General features: G+C 47.4%; 1 protein-coding gene and 1 non-coding gene across 8 annotated transcripts in view; one reads left to right on the top strand and one right to left on the bottom strand.

Moving 5' to 3' along the window:
• Mreg (melanoregulin) overlaps positions 1–22,483 on the bottom strand; it is a 68,781-nt gene extending 46,298 nt beyond the window's left edge. Inside the window, exons 1-3 of one of the 7 annotated variants that reach the window (XM_059278158.1) lie at positions 20,976–21,111; positions 18,695–18,931; positions 17,560–17,604 (exon numbers count right to left, since the gene is read on the bottom strand). Coding sequence is in view for 1 of the 7 variants with exons in the window: in XM_059278154.1 (XP_059134137.1) it covers positions 13,457–13,551 (95 nt within the window). In the remaining 6 variants the exon portion in view is untranslated. Of the gene's footprint in view, positions 1–12,971; positions 13,288–13,320; positions 13,414–13,456; positions 13,648–17,559; positions 17,605–18,694; positions 19,578–20,975; positions 21,112–22,364 lie in introns of those variants that run through there. The other 6 variants (XM_059278157.1, XM_059278162.1, XM_059278154.1 and 3 more) reach the window with 6 other exon arrangements.
• Positions 22,484–26,829: 4,346 nt separating this feature from the next.
• Positions 26,830–27,020, top strand: LOC131923729 (U2 spliceosomal RNA). Its single transcript, XR_009382665.1, has one exon. It is a non-coding gene; the product is annotated as a U2 spliceosomal RNA (small nuclear RNA).

The raw sequence follows: 27,020 nt of genomic DNA, 5'->3' as shown, positions 1-27,020 counted from the left end.
GTTCATCAGAAAATCCTACTGGTTCTGTGTTCAAAAAATACCCACCTTCCCCAATACACTGAACCAGGGCTTCTTATGTCTTCCAGGAGAACTCCTGTAGGAGTTTGTTTTTCTAGTCTATTCTTTTTTCTTTCTTAATTTGCCATGTATGACTGTATTAATTTTGCCTGTATGTATATATTACACCACATGCGTATCTGGTGCCCAGAGAATCCAGAAAAAGGGCATCTTTAAACTTTAAACCATAAACTGGAGTTACAGACAGTTGTGAGCCGCCTTGTGGATGCTGGGACCCAAGCCCAGGTCCTCTGCAAAAGCAGCAAGGCTTCTTAACAGCTGAGCCATTTCTCCAACCCGCTTCTTCTCTTCTTAATCCAACAGCCAGAGTGACTGAGTCTCCCGAAATGTCAGTCAGGTCCTGTCAGCCCTCTGTAATGGCTGCTCTATCTACCTACCCAGTCTCCTCCAGACACTCTCTCCCTCTACACATCACCTGCTCGAGGCCTGCTGTGACCAATCGTCTGTGATCATGCCTCCCCCTTCAGCTCTACCCTGTCTCCTTGTGCATGCTTAATTCCTACTTTACTGGTTATATTTACTGTCTATTGTGTCCTTTGCTTAGCACCATTAGAGGGCATATGAGGACCGGGTTCTGGCCATAGTTTTTTGCTCAGTGGTTTGTTGCCAGTGTCTACCATAGTACCTGGCATACAACAGATACTCAATAAATATTTGCTGAGTTGTTGAACATTTATTTCCCCAATTCACAACAGCCTCTAAACAGGAGAGATGAGGCTGGCATCTACGTCAATGGGCTCACAGAAAACTGTTCACACTGTTCAGCTGACTGAACGGATGAGACTCGGGCTTAAGAGTCTTGTGGGAGGAACAGATGATAAGCACGTGTGTTTCTGTCAGGTGACAAGCCAGGACTGTGAAGAAATACACAGAGAGGTTCAGGAAGAGGGGATGGAGCGGGGCTGGACATGGCAGTCAGAGAAGCGCTGTCTGATTAAAAAAAAAAATGACTGAGTAGAGAACTGAATAAAGTGAGAGCTATCCATGCAGGCAGCCAGAGAAAGAATATTCCAGGCAGAGAGGGTAAGATGCACAGAGGCACTGAGTTAGGGAGGTTTGTTTAGCATATCTAAAGAACCAGGAGAAGGTCACAGAAAGGGTGAATAATTTCACGGTCTGTGCTGACCTTAGAAACATGCTATCATAGCATTGAACTAGAAACCACTCCCGAGTCCACTAATAGAGAGGGTGAGTGTGACGGACTCGCCGTGCAGCAGGAAGCGAGCTCACCACAACGGCATGAATGAATCTCCAAAGTGCATCAAAGAGAGGCGTGTGGGAGCGCTCAAGGTTTGACCCCATTTGTGGGAAGTTTCAAGGCAAAGCTAGGCTGTAGGCGCACAGAGAAGTGGAAAGGCTATAAAGAAACAACTCTGATGAAAGTCTAGATAAGATCTGGGTGGGGATGGGAGGCGGGTAGCAACATCCATCTCTTATCTTGATTGGTGGTTACAGGAGTGTGCCCTGTACAGCTCTCATACCAACTGCCTTGTCTGTGACAGCATTTACACATACATGTGTGAAGTTCATCACTTGAGAGGCAGATGGATCTCTGTGAATTCAAGGCCAACCTGAGTTACATAGTGAGTTCCAGGACAGCCAAGGGCTACATACCTTGTCTCAAAATAAAAATAAAAATAAAATAAAACATAATTCAGGATATTGTCAAATATTGAAAGAGGTACAGTGTCTCACCAAACAAAACTATTTTCCCAAAAGGCAAAAAAAGAATAGAATATACAGTATATAACTGCCTCAGTTCAGATATTTATTAGCCCAGCAAAATATTCTTATGTCTCTAATCAAGTATTTTTAGCAGAGTTTACTTTTTACACAAAGGTATAGTGATATAATCACTTCAAGACATTTAGAAAGTTCCAGGAAACCTAGATCATATGATGTGCAACTAAAAGAAATGCCACCTCCTGGGGACCTTCCCCTGTCACCTGATTAACTGAAAGAAATGTCACCTTCTAGGGACCCCCCAGTATCACATGACTGAAAGAAATGTCATCTCTAGGGACCTTCCAGGGTCACGTGACTAATTGGTATCAGTCACAAAAGGAGAACAAGCTGCTGCTGTGGGTTTCCAGAGAAGAAAACCTTTAGGAGTCATCCTTGTGAGAGCTGGAAAGATGGCTCAGTAGTTAAGAGCACTGACCACTGCTCAGAGGACTGAGTCCAGTTCCCTGCATCCACGTGGTGGCTTAGGACCATCTGTAACTCCAGCTCCAGAGGATCTAATGTCTTCTTCCGGCCCTCCTGGGCATTAGGCAAGCACATGATGCACACAGACATTCATGCAAACAAAAACACCTGTGCACTAAAATGGTACCACGCCTCTAAACCCAGCACTTGGGAGGCAAAGGCAGGAGGATCCCTGTGAGTTCTGGATAAGCCCAGTCTACATAGCAAGTACCAGGCCATCCAGAATTAATATTGTTAAGAGTGTTTCAATAACAACGGAAAACATCCCATAAATAGTGGGGCTCAGAGCTGTTCACTGTTTCCGGGACCTTTTCCTTGGTTATTGAAACACTCAGAACTCGTGTTGACCTCTGAGCTCCAGGAATAGCCCGTGTGTGTGTGTGTGTGTGTGTGTTGGGATATCTTTCTGCAATGTTGCTCTCATTGGTTGATAAATAAAGCAGTTTGGCCAATGGCAAGGCAGAATAAGGTCAGGCAGTACATTCAAACTGAAGACGGAGATGAAGCAGGATGGAGTCACAGAGATGCTCCGAGCCGCCTCCAGGAGAAGCAAGAGGTGAGAGAGAACAGGGTAATGAATGCCACAAAGCCACGTGGCAAAACATAGATGAACAGGAGTGGGGTGAGTTAAGTTCTAAGAGGTAGCTAGCAGCCAGGCGGTGGTGGCACACGCCTTTAGTCCCAGCGCTCCGGAGGCGGAGGCAGGTGGATCTCTCTGGGTTTGAGGCCAGCCTGGTCTACAGGACAGGCTCCAAAGCTACACAGTGAAACCCTCTTTTGGGGGAGGGGAAAACAACAACCAAAAAAGCTAGCAAGAAGCCTGAGCCACAGACAGTTTGTAACTAACGTAAGCTTCTGTGTGTTTATTTGGGACTGAACGGTTGCGGGAACAGGCAGGACAGAAACTTCAGTCTACACCCATGTTTTCCACCTTTGCTCTGTCTCAAGAAGGTAAACGTGTCAGCCCTCAAATGGGATTCATGGGTCAAGGCACTCTCCTGCAGTGGAACCCCGAATGAGTCCCACTGACTCCTGTGAAGCACTCTCTGGGTAGAGCTGGGGCAGCCCAGAACCTGCAGCACGGGAAGTCAGGGATGAGATGTGTCCGCCCTTCACAGTCGGCCGAAGCCTGGCTCTGCAAATCCAACAGTGTGCTGCAAGAAGAAAACCGGGCCATCTGGACGCCGGGCTGAGAGCTCTCACCCACATCAACACACCTGCCAACTTTCTGTAAGCCCTTCTAAGGGTGATTCCATCAGCTCAAAGGTCATGTGAGCTCAGCCTGTAAAGCGAAAGACTCTACACATGTAAGAATCAATGCACTTCTAAGCAGGAGATGACCCCTTCAAATGCCACGAGCCACACACACACACACACACACACACACACACACACACACACACACCTTGTCCTTCCTCCACACTGGCACCTCATCTCTAGCCTCAGGACAGGGAAAGGGGCTCAGGGTTGGTTCTGGACCCCAAGCTACCACAATTCAAGGAAAGTCTCACACTCAACACACAATCTCTAGCACACAGTTTACGAGCAGCTGGAGATGTACCCCTCTGCGTCCCGGAAGGGTTCTGTTCTCACAGTGACACCAAAATGTAACAGGATGCGAATCCTGCCTCAGCCATGCATGCCTTTCAGCAAGTTACTGAAGCTCTCTCGGCCTCGGTTTCTCCTAATGTTAAGTGTAGACGTTAGTTCGTTGATCTCCTTTATCTTATATCTGAAAATTTTCACACTCCGTATAATTTACCTAAAGCCTAAAATGGATAGTTTTAAGATCATACGTGGGAAGGCAGAGCAAGGAAAAGCTCAGGTGAACATTCGCAATCAGGGCTGGGCAGGCAACACCCTGCTTCTCTTGTTTTAGATCAAATGCTGGCAACAGATGTCCTTTTTATAACACACATAAATCAACTCAAGGGTCACCTAAGTCCACCCCGCAAAATGAAAAAAAAATAATGTTTTATTGTGGCATATTTTTGCATTTTTGTACTTTTCACTGGTGATCTGGCTGTTTAGGATGCCCCCAAGTGTGACGCTGAAATGTGAAAATACATGTGTATGGGATGGAGAGTCGGCTCAGCGGCAGGTACTTGTCTCACACGCACAAATCTCCAGGTTCAATCCCCGGCACTGAGTAAACTAGGTATGGTAGTGTGAACCTAAAATCCTAGCGTTCGGAAGTTAAGAGTCAAAGGATCAAACGTTCAAGATCATCCTCAGCTACACAGCAAGTCTGAAGTCAGCTTGAGTTCTACAAAACAAAATAATAAAAGACACGTGCTAAATAAACTCCATGCCCACGTGACACATACCAGCTGTTCCCCATGAGTTCAATGTTAATGACCAACAAGTGAGGTGTCATTCAACAGATACATAAAGATGATGTGTTGACCAGCTGGTGAATTTGCTCACGGGAACATAACTTTCCTTGTAGAACCTTCCGGAACAGGGGTGCAGTATCTACTCATTTGGTGTCGAGGTAACTTCATAGAAGGTGACTAACAACCGTGTCGCATAGGTTAGGCCAATATTCAACTAACAAATACAAAGCCCTTTCCACAGTGGCTACTACACCATGGGCATGAAGGACAACCTGGGAAGGATTAGGACGAGCTCAGGGAGGATGGAATGTCAGAGATACTTCCTTGAGACTCCTCCTTGTCAGCGTCCTGAAGAAGGATGGCTCTAACTATTTCATGTCTACATGGCCTGAGGGACATTCAGAGAAATCACATCCCTTCCTAAAACAACCTTTCTGTGGATGCAAAATAATTGTCTAGAGCAAACTGAGATCAACAACAGTTAACATTTTAAGTCAGGCCTGTGGTGCAGGCCTGTAAGCCCAGCTACTTGGGATGCTTGAGGCTGGAGTACCACAGGTTCAAGGCCTGTCTGGGTTACAGAAAAACTCAAGCATGCCTGGTGGTTCTCTCTGCTTCTTCTGCCTTTGAATACCCGGAAAATAATGGTGATCCTTCCCAGTTACTAACAGGTAATAAAAATGGAGGAGTAAGACTCCCTTTTCTGGGGGCTGTTGAGATGGCTCAGCAGTTAAGGGCACTGGCTGCTCTTCCAGAGGACCCGGGTTCAAGTCCCAGCACCCATATGGCAGCTCACAACTGTCTGTAGTTCCAGTTCCAGGAGACCTGACACCCTCATACAGACATACATGCAGGCAAAACACCAATGTACATGAAATAAAATAAATAAACTATTTTTAAAAAAGAAGAAGAATCTCTTTTCACTGAAAAGGTACCAAGGCAATGCTTATGAGAGGCGCTGTTACATGTATCATTACACTACATGTTCTATCCTGGCTTTTTTTTGTTGTTGTTGTTTTGTTTTTTTGAGACATTCTGTGTAGTTTTGGTGCCTATCCTGGATCTCACTCTGTAGACCAGGCTGGCCTTGAACTCACAGAGATCCGCCTGCCTCTGCTTCCCAAGTGCTGGGATTAAAGGTGTGCACCACCACCGCCTGGCCACCACTTTGTTTTTTTGAGACAGAGTCTCTCACTGGCCTAGAGCTAGTCTAGTAGGGCTACAAGGATCTTGCCTATCTCCACCTCCTGAGCTGGTAGGACTCCCTGGTTTGGGGATTGCAAGCACTATCATGCCCGACTTTTCCCCAGGGGTGCTGCAGATCAAACTGAGGTCCTCGTGCCTGCAAGGCAAGCCCTTGACCAACTGAGCCGTCATTCCAGCTCCTGCATACAGGCTTTGAACCAGACAGACATGCATTCACATTCTCTTTCTTTTTCAGACAGGGTCTGGTATATTCTAGGCTGGTCCTGAACTCACTATCTAACCAAGGTTGACGTGTGTGTGTGTGTGTGTGTGTGTGTGTGTGTGTGTGTGTGTGTGTGAGAGAGAGAGAGAGAGAGAGAGAGAGAGAGAGAGAGAGAGAGAGAGAGAGAGACTTACTATGTCACCCTGGTAGACCCCACCTCTGCCATGGAGTGCTGGGATTAGAGGCATATGTCAACACATCTCAAAGACCTTGAACTTCTGGTCCTCCTGCTCCCACACCTCCCAAGTACACATTTACAGGCATGCATCATCACAATGCTGTTTTCTCTTTCCCCTTAAGATTTATTTATTTTATTTAAGCCAGGTGTTGGTGGTGCACACCTTTAATCCCAGCACTTGGGAGAAAGAGGCAGGCGGATCTCTGAGTTCAAGGCCAGCCTGGTCTACAGAGTGAGTTCCAGGACAGCCAGAGGACAGTCAGAACTGTTACACAAAGAAACCCTGTTTTAAAAAAAAAAAATATTTTGTTTTATATGCAAGGGTGTTTTACATGCATGTCTGTGTACCATGTACATGGCTGGTTCCCTCCGAGGCCAGAAAAGGGCATACAAACCCTTAGAACTGGAGTTACAGATAGCTGTGAGTCACCTTGTGGGTGCTAGGAATCAAACCCAGGGCTGCTTAGAAGAGCAGCCATGCTCTTAACTGCTGAGCCACCTTTCCAGACCCACAACTGGTTTTCAAATACATTCTCTCCTATTAGTTATAACCCTGAATTTATTATTTAGTTTCTCTGTGCTCAGGACTCCTCATTTATGAACAGATACCTAACATCTATCTCCTTTGGTCAAATTAAATGACAATATGTGCAAAGAAATCTCACTTATGCAAGAGCCTGAATGCAATATGCTCCTTGTACATAAAGTTTAAGGATGCTAATTTCCACCTTTGGAGGTGGAAAGAGGATGAAACTGAGGGTACACACGACAGTGGCAGATACAGGGACATTATCATCCTTTCTTAAGGTGCATGTCAGAATTGTTGCTGTCTGTTTTATTAGTCATCGTGATTTTTTAAAAAAAATAATTTAAAAAATTTACACATAGCAAGCAATTAATAAATGGATAGCTATAATTATAAATAGTCAAAAATACTTTTATTCAATTCTTACTCCATGTGGCTCTCCGTACTGGGTACCACAGGGGATACATAAGTGAAAAGGATTCAGCCTCCAGATGCTGGCCTGAGACCTCCAGTCTCGACGGACTTACATTATGCACCTCGTAACTGTGACAGCTGGCAGGAGGCAGGAAGAGGCCCAAGGGTAAAAATAAAGAGGCACCTTAACCTCTTAGGGAGATGTCCCAACATTTCCTCAAAAAGGGAGTAACTGAAGCGGGCCTTACAACCCCAGCAAAGTTTCTCAGAAAGAGAGAAAATAGGAAACTGGAGAGATCGCTCACCAAGTACAAGCACCTGCTGCGCAATCATGGGGACCTGAGTTCAAATCCCAAGCATCCACCTAAAAGGCTGGGCGTGACCGTGCTCACACTCCTGTAGCCGCAGCGCATCAAGGGGGCAGAGACAGGAGGACCACGGAGGCTTGCTGGCTGCCAGCCTAGCTCTAGATTCTGTAAGACTCTATCTTGGAAGAATAGTGTGTGGTGTAAAAGCGGGGTACCAGACAACCTCCTCTGGCTTCTGCTCACACACTTCTCACACATTCTACACACACACACACACACACACACACCACACTCCGAGGGAGGGAGAACAGAAAATAAAAAGGTATTGCTACTAACAACCATGACGTCAGCAAAGGCGGCAGGTAGGAAGCCAGCTCACTAGCTGGTTACAGACAGAGACAGTGAATGCAAAGTTAGACTCCAGGGAGGAGGCTATGGGAACGGACAGATCGGAGCGTCGCCAGCATGGCAGTGGGTAACGAGTACACTGAGAGAGAAACAGCCAATTTCCGCTTGCAACTTTCAAAAACACGATATGCATAACTAAAATTCTGATTTCAGGATCAGAAAAGACCAGGAGCCCCACAAATAGATGGTACCTATATGGGCATGTCCCATGTAGTAACCGCCCTTCCACTGCATCTAAGCATAGCTTTTAGTTCTTTTGCATGTGTGTGTGTGTATGTATGTACGCATGCACGGTGTGTGCGCATGTGTGCATATGCACACACGTGGAGGCCCAAGGTTGATGACAAGATTCTTCCTGATCTCCACCTTTTACACTGAGGCAGGTCTTTTGTTCACTGGTCTCAGTTTCAAGTAGTCTTGCTAGCCAGCTCGCTCTGGGAATCTCCTGTCGCACCCTCCAAGCACTGGGATTACGTACAGATTGACACAACCACCCAACCCAGCTTTTTACATGGACTCTGGAGATCCAAATCCCAGCCCTCAGGCCAGCATGAAAACGTTAACCTGCTGACCATCTCCCCATCGCTGAGCATCTATGTGTTACAAACTCTGTCCACAGACCATCCACAGCCAAACCACCTAGCACAGTCCCTACAATGCATAATCCCAGGCCTGACCCAGACTTGGGTATCAGTCTCAGCAACAGTAGTCAAGAAAGAAGGCAGTGGGGGTCTAGGCAACTGCTCTTCAAAGACATTTGCGTGGGATACAGAGGACGTCAGGGAACAGCAGTTGAAGGTCGTGGTATCGTCAAGGTGAATGGCTAGTCAGGGGAGATCTCGGGATGTTTCTAGAGGGAAGAGGGGGACAAGTTGGGGAGAGAAGACACAGAGGCACAGAAAGGAGGAGAAGCCAGGTGGTGGTAGCGCACAGCTTTAATCCCAGCACTTGGGAGGCAGAGGCAGGCCGATCTTTGTGAGTTCAAGGCCAGCCTGGTCTACAGAGCAAGATCCAGGAAAGGCGCAAAGCTACACAGAGAAACCCTGTCTCAGAAAAACCAAAAAAAAAAAAAAAAAAAAAAAGAAAGAAAAAAAGAAAGGAGGAGAAGCCTTCCTCCTCAGAGACAGTCTCCAAAAAAGCCGAAGGATCAAGGTCACAAACTGGCAAGGCAGCTGAGACGGACCATAGTGCCTCCTGGAATAACAGGAGTCCCTGGAGCAGCTTTGAGAAAGGACTGGAGGAGGCCACACACACAGGTGGCTGTGTAGCCTCCCTGGAGGGTACCTCTTCCCAGGCACTCCGGCGCTGGGACTAAAATAAAACACGGAGAGGTTCTCAGAGCTAGGAAAGGATGGTTTAAGGGAACAAAGCGGGCTGTAAAAAGCCAGTTTGTTAGAAGGGGAAAGATGAAAAGATGGCGTGAAAAACTGAAGTCCTCAATAATAATGGGAACTATCTGGTCACATGACTTCACCTCATCAGTGCTTCAAGCCAGGCTCTTCAGAAACACAACAGCAGGTCCTCAGAAGTCGAACACACACTTGCCACGTGACCCAGCAATTCCACTCTGACAGCTTTACCCAAGGGCGCTGAAACCATGTCTACACAGAAGCCTGCCCACAAACGTTCACACATTATTCACAAAAGGCAAAAGTAGAAATCACCCAAATGTCCATCAGCAGGTGAATAGATAAATAATAATAATAATAATAATAATAATAAGAAGAAGAAGAAGAAGAAGAAGAAGAAGAAGAAGAAGAAGAAGATCAGTCCACACAAAGAAACAATACTCAGCCATAAAAAAGGAATGAAGTGTTAATACACACTCCAACACAATAAACTGTGAAAAAATCACGCTAAGTGCAGAAAGCCACACACAAAAGGCCAATTATGATCCCACTCACACAAAATCTCCAAAACGGGCAAATCTATAATGACAAATGACTGGTTTAGTAACCACTGAATGGTGGTGAGAAAAATAGGAAGAGTGACTGCTAGAAAGTATGCATGCTGGCTTTGTTTCTTTGTTTTTGTTTTTGTTTTGTTGTTGTTTTTCTTTTTCAAGAAGGGCTTTCTTTGTGCAACAGTCCTGGCATGGGTTTTTCTGTTTGTTGGTTTTTGTCTTTTGAGGAGTTAAAAATACACTGGAACTAAACAGTACAATAGCTGGCCGAGGAGACGGCTCAGCAGGTAACTACGCTTCCTGCCAAGCCTGTTGACCCGAGTTCAACCTCCAGGACTCCCAGGAAATAGAAAGAAGATAAAACTGGCTCCCACAAGTTGTCCTCTGACCTCCACACACAAGCCATAGCTCAAGCATGCCAACATACATACACATACACAGGCAGACAGACACAGACACAGACACACACACTAATAAAATATAATAAAGGCTGGGCCATGGTGGCGCATGCCTTTTATCCCAGCACTCACGAGGCAGAGGCAGGTGGATCTCTGTGAGTTTGAGGCCAGCCTGGTCCTACAGAGGGAGTTCCAGGACAGCCAGAGCTACACAGAGAAACCCTGTCTCAAAAAAATTAAAAAATAAAATACAGCAGTGATAGCTGCATGGTTTTGTGTACATACCAAAAACCAATGGCTTGTATATTTAAAAAAAAAATAGCCGGGCAGTGGTGGCTCACGCCTTTAATCCCAGCACTCGGGAGGCAGAGCCAGGCGGATCTCTGTGAGTTCGAGGCCAGCCTGGTCTACAGGGCGAGATCCAGGACAGGCACCAAAACTACACGAAGAAACCCTGTCTCGAAAAACCAAAAATAAATAAATAAATAAATGAGGGGCTGGAGAGACGGTTCACCAGGTGAAGTACTTGTCATGCCAGTGTGAGAACATGTGAGGACTAGAGTTTGGATCCTCAGAACCCACATATATGCCAGGTGGGCGTGGCCATCTGCCTGTAATTCCAGCTCAGGAGGCAGAGACCAGGGCTCCCCGGCAAATGGCTAGCTAGCCAGGTCTGAATTCAGGTGAGAGACTTGGCCTCAATATACAGGGTGAAAAGCAACCAAGAAGATACCCGACGTCAATCCCAGGCCTCTACATGCACATACACCTGCACATACGCACACCCATGCACACACACCATGCACACACACCATGCACACACATGTGCACGCATATCACACACACCACACAAATATGCAATGGTAATAATAAGCTAAAACAATGAACTCCGAACCAGATCTTCACGTGACTAGGGTGGAAAAGAACATTCAAGGACCTGCAGACACATGTGTATCACCACCACCTCACCAGCCCATTAATATGCCACAGCCCTTCTGAGATGGTTATATCAAAATGGTGTCAGAGTAACCCGTGACCAGATGAGACAAGGCCACTCACACTCACATGCTCAGAAGAATAACAATGAAAATTAACAATAATTAAAATTTATGGAGTAGTTACTATGTTGTCGGGCGCTCTATTAAGCACTGGGCATGGATGACCTCCTTTCCTTTTTCTCTGCAATCCTTTGAAGTATGTACTATCATCATCACCCTTAACAAAGACACGAGGAAACTGTGGGCACAAATCATCTCCATAACTCACGGCCAGTCACCCACTCATGTGACTCAGCCCAGGTAGCTGGATTCATCAACACGTTGCCATGCTGCTCCACATGACTAGATCATCCTAATTTTTAAACACTTCTTTTTAGGTAGGTCCTTGTGTATAAACTTCTGTAGCCAAGGCTGCTTTGAACACCTACCTGACTCTCCTGCCTCTGTAGGCCTGCTATACTATGCCTGGCTAATCTTATCTTCTAAAATAATCATCATCATCATCATCATCACAAAATTCATGGACTTTCATCCACTGGACATAAAGCAAGACAGGAGAGGGTCTCCATTTCAAAATAAAAGTTACCAGAAGTCTAGCTATCCTAGAAAAAAAAAAAAAAACACTAGAAATACCCAAAGCTGTAGATGAACTTAAACTGAAGGCTATATTTCATAATAACCGAGAGCCTGGAGTCCTGAGATAAAAATCCTACACTGTTACCTATTGCCTTTTAAATTAAAGATAGGTAATTCAGTTCCTCCCGGGGCAGAGTAATCTCAAAATCTAAGTGAGAGGGCTATTAGCAAAAACAACCAAACATACGTATGGTAGCCCGGAGAGGTGGAACATGCCTTTAATCACAGCACTCAGGAGGCAAGTGGATCTCTGCCAGTTACAGGTCAGCCATGTCTACAGGTCTACATAGTGAGTGTGTGTATGTTTGTGTGTGTGTGTGTGCGTGTGTGTGTGTGTGTGTGTGTGTGTGTGTGTGTGTGTGTGTTGTGTATATATATGTATGTGTATATAGTGGCTTGTGTGTCTAGATATGTTCCACAGAATACCCGTGTGCTCGCCAAACAACAAGATGATAAATTCCTAAATCGCAGGAGGAAGATGAAAAAGAGCCACGTGATACAAACCAGACTACTTGAAAACCAGCATTTGGAAAGGGGGAGAAGGCAAAAGGTCACCACTGGCCTCCAGCCTGAAGGGACTAAGAGTGGATTGTTCCTACAGCGGCAAGAACACGGTGCTTAATGCTCTGGAAAATACGAGCAGACAGGTTATGTAACCCTCCAAAGTCAAGGGAAGTGTCTGGACTTGACAGGATAAGGAACGGTAAATCGTGCTTCGGAAAGAGTTGCACAAGCATTATTGTATTCGTTGCGTATTCCTTAAAGCTGCCCTGGCTTAGAGCTTGTTCACCGAGCCTGGAATTCCAACCTACATCCTGTGCCCTAATTTCATTCTAAATATTCTGCTCCCTGAGGCACGACTTGGCGGAACTTTGATTCCAGCAAACTCACGATAGAAAAATCATTTTAAGGAAAAATAAAAATCCGTGTCCTCTCTGCCCGCACCCACACGTGGATATGTCTTACTCCTGGGTGCCTTTTCCTCCAACCCCTTGTGCTTCTGCCTATATTAAAGTATCGCTTAAAAAAAAAAAAATCAAGCAAATCTGTGCCTAGGGTTCCTTCTCAAACCTTCTTTTAGCACATAGCTAACGAGCATTAAATTTCCTCACATTTCACAGCTTCCACTACAACAAAACAGCCCATTAGGCTGTCCCCGGTACAACACGCGCTGTTTATCATGAGAAAGATCTCCTCATGTCCAGTCGCTGAGCTTAACTTCTTTTGGTCCTGACATGGATAGCCAAACTTTCTTGCTGAGTGACACGGAAACCCACCCGCGTCCGTTTCATCCGATGGGACCCCTCAACCTCTCTCTTAGAAACCTCTCTGCCCAGCCCCTGTCCCTGCACTCATCATCAGTGGCATTTCCCCGGGGGCATCATCAGCCTCTGGGGACCTGCGCTCTCCGAGCCACACAAAAATCAGATCTGAAGCTTAAAAAAACAAAAACGTCTTTACCGGAGACGCGCTGGGATGGGGCCCGAGGGGCTCGGATGACGCCGCGGTGTGACCTCACAGGACCCCCCCACCCCACCGCACCCCACCCCTGTGTCCCCGGTTCAGGGGACCCCCCCCCCCCGGGTACCGGACGCACCTGACCAGCGGCTCCTTCTCGGGCCGCGCGGGCTCCTCCAGGCACCGGCACGGGCAGCAGCAGCAGGCGCTCCGGAGCCAGCGGCGCAGCCCCATGGGGAGCGAGGCCCGGCGCCGGGGTCCCAGAGCCCGGCACGCGATGGCAGCTGGGGCGCGGGGACGTGGGTGGCCGCGGCGTCACGGGCCGGGCCGTGCGCATCACGCCGCGGCCGCGGGAGGGGACGCGAAGCGGCGCGTTTCTGCCGGAGCTTTTTCCCTCTTCTCCTGTTTTAATTCCCCGGGTGTCGCCCGAGCGCATGCGTCCCCGCGACGCCCCGCTGCTGCCCTCTAAGGAGCGAGCGCGCCCTTCCAGCCGCACCGTACGGCAGAACCCCGGGGGGTGGGGATGGGGGGTGGAGGGGTGGGGTGGGGTGGGTGACCGCCGCCCGGCCCCCGCGGGGTCTGCTGCACGAGGCCGAACCCAACCGTCCTTTTAATGGGCTTCACTGCGGAGGAAGTGAAAGGTCTCCCACGGTACAAGCTTTGAAAAGTTTTTTTTTTTTTTCAAACTTTCAACCCTTAAACAGGATTTAAAAAAAAAAAAAAGCAATCGCTTGTGAGTTCAAGAACTGTTGATGTGATTATTTATGATAGAGATGTGAGTTACCAAGTACATGCTGGTTTTATTGTGAGCTACCAAGTAGGTGCTGGGAACAGAATCCAGGTCCGTCTGCAAGAGCCTCAATGCACTTAACCACTAAGCCATCCTCTCCTGCCCCCAAAACCCTCCTCTTTTTGGGGGGGAGGGGGGGTTGTTCTGTTTTGTTTTGTTTGTTGTTTTGGGTTTTGGTTTTTCTGGACAGGGTTTCTTTATAGAGCTGTCCTGGAACTCACTTTGTAGACCAGGCAGGCCTTGAACTCACAGAGACCGGCCTGCCTCTGCCTCAGAGCGATGGGATTAAAGGTGTGTGCCACTCCGCCCTGCTGACCCCGCTTTTTCAAGTCCAAACAGAAATTTACCACACCCATTTAAAATATTTTTGTTTTATTTTCTGAAATGATAATTACCACTCCCCTCACTCCCCTCCTTCCAGCCCTTCCTATGCGCACATTTTTGTGGCTGGCTTGTTTCACTCAGCGTCATACAGACTACTACATCAGTGTGTGTACCTTTCTGTCTTCCTAACCCGGACATGTGATGCAATCTATGCGTGCCAGTGTGACTCGAGTGCACATGTAGACCAATGCCAGCATTTGGTACTAAGCTGCAGGGCCACAGTGCACACCCTTGAACATGTACCTGGGTGCATCTACATCAAGTGAATAAACTTTTGGTGGTTGCATAAGATAGATGCCCCTTTAATTTTGATGAATCTTGACAAATTGATCTCCCGTGAACAATTCCAATTTACACTCTGGCATACAAATGTCCTATTCCCACCAATACAAGACACAAGCATTTTTTTTTTGGTCTCCGCCAATCTGATTTATTTGAGAAATGCTTATTTTTTTAATTTATTATTTTATGAGCAGTGATTGGTGTTTTGCCTGCATGTATGCCTGTGTGAGGGTGTCAGAATCCCTGGAATTGGAGTTACAGACAGTTGTGAACTGCCATGAAGGTGCTGGGAATTGAACCCCGGTCCTTTGGAAGAGCAGCCACCACGCTTTCAACCGCTGAGCCATCTCTCTCCAGCCCCCGGTAAATGTTTATTATCAGCTATATGCTAGGCATGTTTTAGGACATGTGAACACAGTAGTGAATAAAACCAGCAAAAAGTCCGTACTCTTGTGAGCATTTTAGAGGCAGAACTGGAAAAAGGAAGTAAGTATTTACCAAATAGGTTAACATGAAGTTAGTATATACTATAGAGAGGGGGAAAAGGCAGAAGGGAGAGAACAAGTACCACAGAGGGGTGTGTGTACCTGGGGGTCACACCAGGCTCTACCCATGAGCTACACCCCCAGGACCTCAGTGTTTTGTTTTGGAAAGGTCTCACGTAGCCAGAATGACTTCAAACTTCCTATATAGCTGAAGATGACCTTGAACTCCTGATCCTCCTACCTCAGCCTCCCTGGAGCTGTGATTACATGTATATGCTGCCACACGGTTTATACTGTGCTAGGGATCAAACTCAGGGCTTTGCTCATGTTAAGCCAGCGCCAGCCCAGCCCACAGACTGTGGGAGCCCACAAAAGCTTCCTAGTGAGATCCGAGCTTGCTTTCCACAGCTGGGCTGCATTAGGGGATGGCTTGACCACATGCATTGTCACCCCCAGGTGGTTGGGATAGTCTACACTTGGTTGTGCTGGGGGGAGGTCTTTTGCTCCACCCCTTGGCATTCATTTAAAAGCCCTTTAGAAGAGACAGAAGGAGCTGGTGGGTTTTGACAGAGGGTCTCATGAGCTATTCTATGTTTCTAACTGTCTCTCCCCTCTATACTTCTATCTACATATTTCTCACTTCTCCCTCCTCGAGTACCCTGGGGGAAAAAGTGGGGGCTGGCCCCCCACAACAGACTTTTTTCATGACTTGGATGAAGAGGTTAACATTCAGCCCTAGTAAAAACCATGTCCAGTTTATGCCTACTTTTAAACGACTAATATTTTTCTCTCTAAGTTGAATTTTAAGAACATACACGAAACAGTTGAAGTTCCCTTTTTAAAGTTCACTTATTACATCTATTTGGGGGCGGGGGTGGGGGCTATGAGTGCCCTGGCAACACATGTGGGCTTCAGAGGACAACTTGCAGGAATTGGTCCTCTCCTTCCACCAGGGGGGTCCGGGGTTCGAACCGAGATTGTGGGTCTTACCTTTCCCCACCTCACAGAGCCATTGAGCCTGCCCGGTTATTGGCTCTTAAAGGCCCATCACCTCAGTGTCTGTCAGAGGTCTTCCTGGGAGCTGTCCTCCCTTCCTGCTTCTCTTATTTTCACGAGCTACAACAGGAACCACAACCTTCTCCTCCACCTTCAGCTCCGTGAGGACATCTGACAGCCCACTTCCCCTTTCAGACATCCTTCACTGGGCAGCGCGCGGAGATTCCCTTTTCAGAGAGGTGCTCCACAACTCCACTGCCTGAGCAGACGACAGCATCACCAACCGCACACAGTAGCATCTGACATTTACCAAGAGCCCCCGGGCACCTGATGCCGGGGGAGTTGGCAGTCCCCTGGGGCCACGGGTGACTCACCGGGCTGTCAGCTGCTTGTTTTCAAAGCAGCGCTAGGAAAGAAGCCAGCCTCTATTTTCAGACTTCTCTGTGGCAAGGAAAACTCTGAGTCTGTTTTGAAAACCATTAGTATAGTTTGGAGTCTTCCCTCCCACTCCCCCAGCCTTTAGAAATTTACTAACAATTACTACGAGTTAGAAGGGGGAAAAGGGAACATGCGTGAGGGAAAATAAGAAAATCCAAATATTTAAATGCCAGTGCTACATCACATCATCAGTGTATTCCACCAAATATCTTTAGTGTTTGCATGGAAAGCTCCGTTTAATTTTGATGGCTCGATTTAGGAGTTGTACCCCTCCAGGAGAGAGATGTGCTAAGGCACAGGAGAGGACCAGCCAACATGATTCTGAGAAATCACATCAAGTAGTCCCATGAAGGGCAACAGGATGGCTCAGTGGTTAAAGGTGCTTGCTGCCAAACCTGACAACCTGAGTTTGATCTCCAGGACACTCATGGGAGAAGCGAACTGATGTACAAAAGTTGTCCTCTGACCTCCACTTGCAAATCATGGTATGAGTGAGTGTCCAGGGCTAGACAGATGGCTCAGCAATTAGGAGCGTATACTGGTTTTGCAAATGATTTGTGTTCAATTCCAAGTACGTATCAGGCCACTCACAACTATCTCTGAGCCCCAATCCAGGGGAATCCGATGCCACTGGCTTCTATAGGTAAATGCACTCACGTATACATCACCCACAGTCAGCTATGCATACATATACACATAATTAAACAATTTTTCAAAACAGACATGATGATGTGTGCCTTTTTGGTTTTGTTTTTATTACTTTGTTGTTGTTGTTGTTGTTTGATACAGGTTTTCTCTGTGTAGTTCTGGCTGACCTGGAATTCACTCTGTGGACCAGGCTGGCCTCAAACTCAGAGATCCACCTACCTCTGCCTCCTGGCTTGGTGGTGTGTTGCCTTTAATCCCAGCACTCTAAAGATAGAAATAGGAAGATTTATGTGAGTTTGGGGCTAGCCCCATAAATGTAGAGAGTTCTAGAACACCCAGAGCTACATAGTGAGACCCTGTCTCAATAACAAAATGATATAGTAGCAGTAATAATAATAATAATAATAATAATTAATAATAAATAGGAGCTGGAGAGATGGATCAGTAGTTAAGAACTTGCTTCTCTTGCAGAGAACCTATGTTCTGTTCCCAGCACCCACATGGTAGCTCACAACCACGTATAACTGTAACTCCAGGGGATCAAAACCCTCTTTCTGGTACCCAGAGGCACCTGTACATGTATGGTGTACTTACATACAGAAAAAACACTCATACACAAAAATATGAATTTTTTTTAATAAAAGTTAATCAAGGGAAAAGCAGAGTGATGGTCTCATAGTCACTTGTTTTTGTTTTTTGTTTGTTTTGGAGACAGGGTCTCACTATGTATCTGTGAGACCCTGTATGTATCTGGCTGTCCTGGAATTCACTCTGCAGACCAGGCTGGCCTTGAACTCACAGAGATTCCCCTTGCCTCTGCCTTCCAAGCGTGGCGATTAAGGGCGTGCACCACCGGGTGGTAGTGGTACATGCCTTTAATCCCAGCACTACCAGGAGGTAGAGGCAGGTGGATCTCTGAGTTCAAGGCCAGCCTGGTCTACAGAGTGAGTTCCAGGACAGCCAGGGCTACACAGAGAAACCCTGTCTTGAAAAAGAACAACAACCAAAAAAGTGTGCAGCACTATGCCCAGCTGAGTAACTTCTGCTTCTACAATACCCCCCACCTCTCCTTTGTGTTCTTTTCGAACACCCTCAATTCCATGGGCTGCACGTGACTGAAGGCACCTCACCACCCCTTGTTCCACAACCTCTATAAGGGATGGGCTATGACCAAAGTAGGCCAAGCAAGTATGTCTTCCACAGTTCACATCTTAAACGCCAGGACCCGATGATGGAGAATGTTTGAGGGAAGTCCCTTGAAGAGGAGGCTAAGGGCCTGCTGCTCAGGTGCCCTGAGCGTTCCTACTGGACTTTTCCCATTCTCTGTAGGTTATTCAATATTCTTTTAGCTTACCAGGGGCAGCTTCTGTTGCCTCCAAATGTATCTCTTTACTGTCCTGTCATGGGATGAGGGGCAGGAAAAGGATCAGTGGGACCGAGGAAGAGCACTTCTCAGGCTTAGGCGGTGTCTAAAGCACATAGTCAGAGTTGGTCAGACAAGATTTGTACTGTTGCTTGGCTTGGCTTCTCCACTTCAGCCCCATCACCCTGTGGTTCCTACACTGCAAGACACATCCTGAATTTCCAAGCCCTTGGGAAAAGAGAAACAAGTGAGGGGCTGGAGATGTGGCTCAGTGGCGGAGCAGATACCTACCATCTAGTTTAATCCCCAAATATGAAAATATGAGAAAACATATAAACGGTACCGAGAGTCTTATTCAGGGTTCCTCTGTGGAGCCCTGGCTGTAACTCACTCTGTAGACCAGACTAGCCTTGAACTCATAGAAATAAGCCTGCCTCTGCCTCTTGAGTGCTGGGATTAAAGGCATGTGCCAACTTGATTCTTACAGACCTACCATGAAAGCAAACTAACCTTTAGTGTCAACTCCACCTAGTGCCTTGTCCAAATCACTGGGTAGAGATGAGCTGCTAATAACCAGTGGCACCCACACTCAGGCTGGTACAAGTGCAAAAGGCAATGTAGCCCCTTAAGGAACCCACAAGTTCCGAAGTAACGCTGTCTATAGACATCACAACTGGACCCAGGCCCTAGAGGATGAATCGCTGGTCTGCTTTTATCCTGGGCTGAGTCGGCACTGTTCTCATGCCTCCGGTAGCCCTGGATTGCATGCGTTCCCTGTTAGTTAACTCAGTACACAGAGAACAACTCCTTCCCCACCACTCAGCCACCAGGTCTGGGCCTGACCCTTGTTGGCCAACAACAGACCTGATGGACTGTGCAGATGGAAGGAACCAGGCTTCAGAGCATGTGTCAATCTCATGTACACCCGCACAGTGCTCAGGTGAAGAGGAACTGGGAGGCAGGAAAAGTGAGACCTTGGACTCAGCACGAGAGGGATGGTTTCTTAAGGAAAATCAGCTGTAAGCACCAGAGGCACGGCCCTGGGAAGGCGAAAGACAGCCCAGATCTTCTGCCGTCTTTCCCATGTCTAACTGCACTGCTTAGCCATCTGTACTCTGTGTGAACTCTCCTTTTGTCACGGCTAAATCAACACACATACCCCCCCCCCCCCCGTAGATGCTGATACACTAGTTGAACTATGACTCTGTGTGGTCACAGATGCTGCCATCAGCAGTGGAGAGAAAAAGCTGACCTCACAAGGAACGGCAAGGCCATGGTTCTGTCAGGTCCCAAACCCAACAACCCGGCCTGCCGAAACTTTTCACAAAATGGAAACCAAGTATTCGCCGCATCCCCTTACGCAGCAAACTATGAACCACCTGAAATTATTCAACTGAGCAAATATCTATTGCCAACCTTTTAAGGTTGGTTCTGAGCCCAATATCTTATGGAATATATCTAAAGATGAAAAGTAGGCTTTTGATACTCAGAAGAAAAAAAAAAAACATGAACCCAGAACAAAAATTGGAAAATTATGAAACTCAGATGTCTGTGCTCAACCTTTGATTCCTAGGGATGGTCTTCCTTACCTCAGCCATGTTTTCCATGTGCAAGTCTATTCCCACAGCTGTCCATACCTCTACGCCCAACACATTCCCGTTCTAACTATATGTATATATGTATATATGTCTACACTTACCATCAAGCAATCCTACCACAGCAAGCACTGCTAATGCTCCCTGAGTAGGTGAAATGATCAACAAAGAACGGTATCTAGATTTCGATGACACCCCCCTTCCCCAGATTCAATACCAAGTATCCCATGTTCTCCAAGGTTTTGTGATATTAAACCCAACTAAAGTTTTAGGATAAGCCTAGAACTATCTATCATGCTGTGCCTTTTCCCAATTAAACTCTAATAAACATTCATTACCACCTACTTGTTGCAAGATGTCACAAAAATCACAAAATAAAAGCTACAGGAACTATAACAAATCCCAGCATTTGGGAGGTAGATATAGACAGATCTCTGTAAGTTCAAGGCCAGCCTTGCCAACATAGCAAGTTCCTGCCTATAAAAGAAAAAAATAAATAAAACTATAACAAGGCAAGGACAAGACAGGTTCATATTGGCTATTAGAGCCTCCTAAAGCCTTCGGCCAAGTCCTAAGGCCAGATTCCACCAATTTCATTGTCACAGATAAACACATTTATTTATGCCTATTGTGTTTTACCTTCCTGTTCTTTTATCTTATCTCTCCATAACACCTACCAAGACACAAATGGTCCTGCAGCTCTCCCATGTAATTTCTACACAGATGAAGGTACCAGATGAACCAACCTATCGGGCTTGCTCTAAATCCCGGATGAGTCTCCATGCTGCCACCTTGTGGCTTTCACTGTAAATGAGCCGCAGTCTGCACAGATCGGCCAGAAGACCTAAAAATGGATCAGCAAACCGGCTTTTACGCCACATGCAAAGCTGCAGCCCCTCAACGCCTCCACTGACTCTCTTTGAAATCGTCACGGAAACATTTAAATGAGAGGTTTCAACTGACTCCACCCAAACGCTCAGCCTGCGAGTGCCCAGCTGAATGGAACAGAATGCCCTCCCTTCTCTTGGCTATGAGAGTAAGAGGCGGGCTGGAGAGATGGTGCAGTGTTGTTAAGAGCACTGGATGCTCTTCCAGAGGACCCAGGTTCAATTCCCAACAGTCACAGCTGTCTGTAATCCACTTGCAGGGGATCTGACACACTCACACAGATAAATGTACACATAAGTAAATAAATAAAATATTAAAAAAAAAAAAAAGAGGGGCTGGAGAAGATGGCTCAGTGGTTAAGAGCACTGGCTGCTCTTCCAGAGGTCCTGAGTTCAACTCCCAGCAACCACATGGTGGCTCACAACCACCACCTGCAATGAGATCTGGTGCCCTCTTCTGGCCTGCAGGCATAAATGCAGACAGAACACTGTATACATAATAAATAAATAAATCTAAAAAAAAAAAAAGAAAGTAAGAGGACACACACACACACACACACACACACACACACACACACACACACACACACACACACTGAGCCAGGGTCTCTGTGTACCCTTAGCTGTCCTGGAACTCACTCTGTAGACCAGGCTGGCCTCAAACTCACAGAGATCCACCTGCCTCTGCCTCCTGAGTGCTGGGATTAAAGGCATGTACCACCACCCAGCTATTTCTTTTTCTTCTTCTTCTTCTTCTTCTTCTTCTTCTTCTTCTTCTTCTTCTTCTTCTTCTTCTTCTTCTTTTTTGGTTTTGGTTTTGGTTTCAAGACAGGGTTTCTCTGTGTAGCTTTGCGCCTTTCCTGGATCTCACTCTGTAGACCAGGTTGGCCTCAAACTCCACAAAGGTCCACCTGCCTCTGCCTCCCGAGTGCTGGGATTAAAGGCACGTACCACCACCACCCAGCTTATTTCTTAAATTATATAAAAGAATTCCAACAAATGATTAAAACTGAGATTTCCCAAATGTGTTTATTCCACTTTATCTATTTAAATAAATTTCTCTTGACAGCATAGTAGACTCAATTACACAGAAAAGATCCATCTTTTCGTTAAATCTGCTGGTGAGGGATTTTTAACTACATAAAATTCATGATTAGAGCCAGGTGTGGTGGTGCTCACCTTTAATACCAGCACTGGGGAGGCGGAGGCAGGCAGATCTCTGTGAGTTCAGGGCCAGCCTGGTCTACAAAATGAGTTCCAGGACAGCCATGGCTGTTACACGGAGAAACCCTGTCTCAGAAAAGAAGGAAAGAAAGAAAGAAAACTACATTGAGTGCTGCCTAATGACATTGTTGACTGTACCTAATATTCCCTGGCAATACGGCACCCATTATACTTTGTGATGTCACCGAGAAAAACTGCCCCAGGGAGCTTTTCTCAAAACATATCCCACTGTGAAGTGTCACAGGGCTGCAGATGACTGTGCAGAGGACAGGTCTAAGAAGGTGCCTGAGACTCCCTAGAGACAGTGTGAGCTGCACAGGCAGGACCAGGCCAAGAGCCAGAAGGGGATAGGAGGGAGGCAAGAGAGAGGAAGCTCCCCTGGGCACAGCCAGTGAAGCTGGGCCACAGGAAGGTGGCTGTTGCCAATGAGGACAGGATATGCTGTGTGCCAGGACTCAGAAAGATGTCAATCACTCTAAATGTCGGATCTGGTCAGAGTGGAGTGCTGCTTTAACTGTGTGAAGTTCATTAACGTATTTCTAAGCTCCCCTCTTCTGATGCAGAGCCTCCCTGTAGGCTTTCCCACCCTGAGCCCTGTCCCTGGGCTCATTTCCAGTCTAATCAGGATATCCTCTGACAAGGCATAGCAGGACATGCCTGTAATCCTGACACTCTGGACACTGAGGCACAAAAATCACCAGTTCAAAGCCAACCTGGACTACCCTTTCTCATGAGAGAAGTAAGGGGAGGGAGAGAGGGGAGACTTAATCACTTCAGGTAGGGATTTTTTTTTAACTGAGTCCACCCCTCACTATTCTTTAAACCTCTTCTAAATATCAACACAAAGACTGGGTACCCTGAGTTTCTTGCCAGGCTACTTGGACTCCTTATGAATGCTCCAACCCAGGGAGACCTGTCTAGTTTCTGTACAGTTCCTAAAGATGAAGAGTTGGTATAATGGTTTAACTCCAAATGAGAGGATAGCTCTTCCACAGGTCTTGGCAACCTCAAAAACAACCTCCTGAAAATGTTCATCTTAGAATAAATGCTTTCTACAGGAAAAGGAGACTTAGGAAAGAAAGGGAAATCCTTCACTATGACCCTACACATACGAAGAAGAGGTTGCTTTAAAGACCTTGGGAGAAAAGAATCAGAGAAGACTCCTAGCTCTCAGGTAAGACTGGTCTCCCAGAGCCAAGCTTCCCAGATCAGCCTTAGTTCCTTTGCAGGAATACCTCGCCAGGTGGCCAATAATCTCTCCCTCTCTTCTCTCCTCTCTCTTTGAGACAGGGTCTCTCCACACAGCCCTGGCTGTCCCTGGAACTCACCATGTAATCAGGCTGACCTTGAACTCACAGAGATCTGCTTGCCCTTCCTGAGTGCTGGGATTAAGGATGTGGGCCACTAGGTCTGGTGTGACAGTAATCTCCACGGGCTGGAGAGATGGCTCAGTGGTTAAGAGCACTGACTGCTCTTCCAGAGGTCCTGAGTTCAATTCCCAGCAACCACAGGGTGGCTCACAACCACCTGCAATTAGATCTAGTGCTCTCTTCTGGCCTGCAAGGACATGCAGGCAGAACACTGTATACATAATAAATAAACCTTAAAAAAAATTCTTCCTAATTCAATTTTCAAACCGGCAGTAACCTGGAACCCACCACTGCTGGTTCGGAATGAAACCCCTCACCTGTGTGGATCCTCATACCAGCACACTTCAATCTGTTGTGTGATGGATAAAGAACTCTCCAGGGGTTAAATGAACGGCTTCTCTCGGGTCATACATAGCTGCTGTATGGCTGACCATGGATCAGCTGGAGCTCTCATTACTTGGCTTCTGATCCACTCTCCTGGAAGTCCCTAGGCATTCTCAGCAGGACCCATCATTGCTGTTCAGGGCTCAAGTCAGCTGAAGTCCACTTAGAGCCTCCCTTGATTTTTTGTTGGTTTTGTTTTGTTTTTGTTGTTTGGTTGGTTTTTGCTTTTTAAGACAGGGTCTCTCTATGTAACCCTGGCTGTCCTGGAACCCCCTCCGTAGACCAGGCTGGTCTCGAACTCACAGAGATCCGCCTGCCTCTGCCTCCTGAGTGCCACCACCAACCTGCAGGTGCCTCCCTTGTTACTAGAATTTTGGGGTGGTCTCTTCCTTATCCGTGTTTGGCAGGAGGTTATAGAGGCTTCACGGGGCTTAGTTCTAGCAAGAGACACGGGACGGACTGCTGTCAGGAAAGGCAGTTGACGGTACAGGAAAGCATATTTATTAGCCCCCCCCTTTTTTTTTTCCTTTTTTTTTTTTTTTTTTTTTTGGTTTTTTGAGACAGGGTTTCTCTGCGTAGCTTTGCGCCTTTCCTGGATCTCGCTCTATAGACCAGGCTGGCCTCGAACTCACAAAGATCCACCTGCCTCTGTCTCCCGAGTGCTGGGATTAAAGGTGTGCGCCACGACCGCCCGGCTATTAGCCCTTCTTGAACTATGAGAAAAGCACCCGTGGAATTCTAGAAGAGAGAAGTGTCAGCTGGAAGCGTCTGGAAGTTTCCAGCAATCTTAATCCCATGTAGCATTAGTTAGGAAGTGTACTCCAGCCATTGCAGTCTGGACACCAGCCATGGCAGTCTGGACAGCCCTGGAGAGGAGTTGATGTCACAAAGGGGTAGTGTGAGCAAAGGCTCAACTATCAGCTACAGGGAGAGAGAAAAGAGAGGGTTCCGCAATGCAAGGTGATACGCATCTCAATGTTTTCCTTTTACCAAGGGGCTGGCTTCTTTTATTTATTATGGAATTCACTATTAGCCTTTGAAAAGACTGTCTATGAGGAGCATTGGAAACGCAGGGCCCAGCTCTCTCCTGCACACGGTGTCCAGGCAACGCTGTTGAAAAAGCGTCCCCTCTCTTTGTTACCAGCTTGTCTTTCTACCTCCTTCTTAGTCCCCTGTGTCCTCAGCCTCTGGTCCAAGGTCAAGATGCTAGAAAATGTGTCACAGTTCCCCCCTCGGGAGTAGGAGTGACAGGCTGCTGCCCCACCAGAGGCTCAGAAGTGAAGCCAAGTGAAGGAAAGTTAGAAGGGAACCATTGAATGTCCCTGCATGCCATGCTAGCAACTTCGAATATTCCATTATTTTTGAGTACACAGTTGAGGCCTATGAAGTTAATTATGGAGAGTACGGGAAAAAAATTATCCAAGGTCGTTCACCCAGAAAATTGGCTAAATCTGACTTTGAACAGATGTTATAAAATGGTTGTAAACATAAAAACCCTCCCATTGCCGGGCAGAGGCAGGTGGATCTCAGAGTTTGAGGCCAGCCTGGTCTACATATTGAATTCTAAGGCAGCCTAGACTACATCATGGAGACCGAGCTCCCTCCCCTGGCCTTTAATCTCAACATTTGGGAGGCAGCGAGGAAGGAGGATCTCTGTGAGTTCGAGGCCAGCCTGGTCTACAAAGCAAGTTCTAGGACGACCAGGACTGTTATCTCAAAAACTCAAAGAAAAAAAGAAAGAAAAGAAAAAGAAACGAAACGTAGCCCCATCTTTCCACCTATCTCTTCCCAGAGCAGTAACCACACCTGTTTGATGTGCTGCTACCGCTAAGACGGATCTTTACTGACCCCCGAATCGGGCCAGCAGCCCCCTCAACTGATTCTGGCTGTGTTCACATCACTATCTCCGCGAGTCTTAGTCACCCCGCCAACGTCCTGCAGAGCACCCTGGGCACCTGACTAGCGCTGGAGTACTAAGAGAAGTACTGATGGTACTACAGCCAATCAAGAGCGCGGACTGGAGTAAGAGAGCCAGACGGCTGAATTAGCTACAAATGCCCGGGCGCTGGAACATCCCAGGATCGCGGGTGTGATGATGGCCGCAGGAGAGGCCCTCGGTCTCTGCTAAAGGGGACCAGGTGACAGACGGGAGAACACGCTGTCAATCACCCACAGATGCAGAACTGGGGGAAGCGTCACCGACGCAGCGCCGACGGCCTGACTCGGAACCAACCCTCGCGAAGTAAGAACAGTAGATTCCCTACTACGGCCACCGTCCTCCTCCCAGGATCCTCAAGCAATCCGACCCACCCCATTTTTTTTCTCTACGGTGGCCGAAGGGGGAAGTGCACCCGAGTCCGCCTAAGTGCGGCGGGGAGGCTGCACGGAGGGAGCTCACTTTCAGGTCGCCACGCCCCTCGTCAGGGGGCGGGACATGCAAATCAGACGCGGCGGGCGCCCGCGCGGGGATGCCGGGAGCGCCGGGGTCGTGGGGTTTGTGGTGAAGCTGTGGGAGGTGAGAGGGCGAGGGAGGTGCCGAGGACGCGGACGCGGACGGGACGCGGAAGGAGGCGCGGAGAAGAGCCGGGAGCGAGGGTTGCGGGCGGTGACCACGAGGTCATTGTGGGTGGAGGGCGCGGAGCCAGGCTGCGCGCTGTTTGCTCGGTATCGCTTCTCGGCCTTTTGGCTAAGATCAAGTGTAGTATCTGTTCTTATCAGTTTAATATCTGATACGTCCTCTACCCGAGGACGACATATTAAATGGATTTTTGTATTTGGGAGTTGGCCTAGGAGCTTGCTCCGTCCACTCCACGCATCGACCTGGTATTGCAGTGTCTCTGGGAACGGTGCACCCTTT

The sequence above is a fragment of the Peromyscus eremicus genome, chromosome 13 (assembly GCF_949786415.1).
Source record: "Peromyscus eremicus chromosome 13, PerEre_H2_v1, whole genome shotgun sequence".
NCBI classification, from domain to species: domain Eukaryota; kingdom Metazoa; phylum Chordata; class Mammalia; order Rodentia; family Cricetidae; genus Peromyscus; species Peromyscus eremicus.
This window is presented reverse-complemented; position numbering and strand designations above follow the sequence as displayed.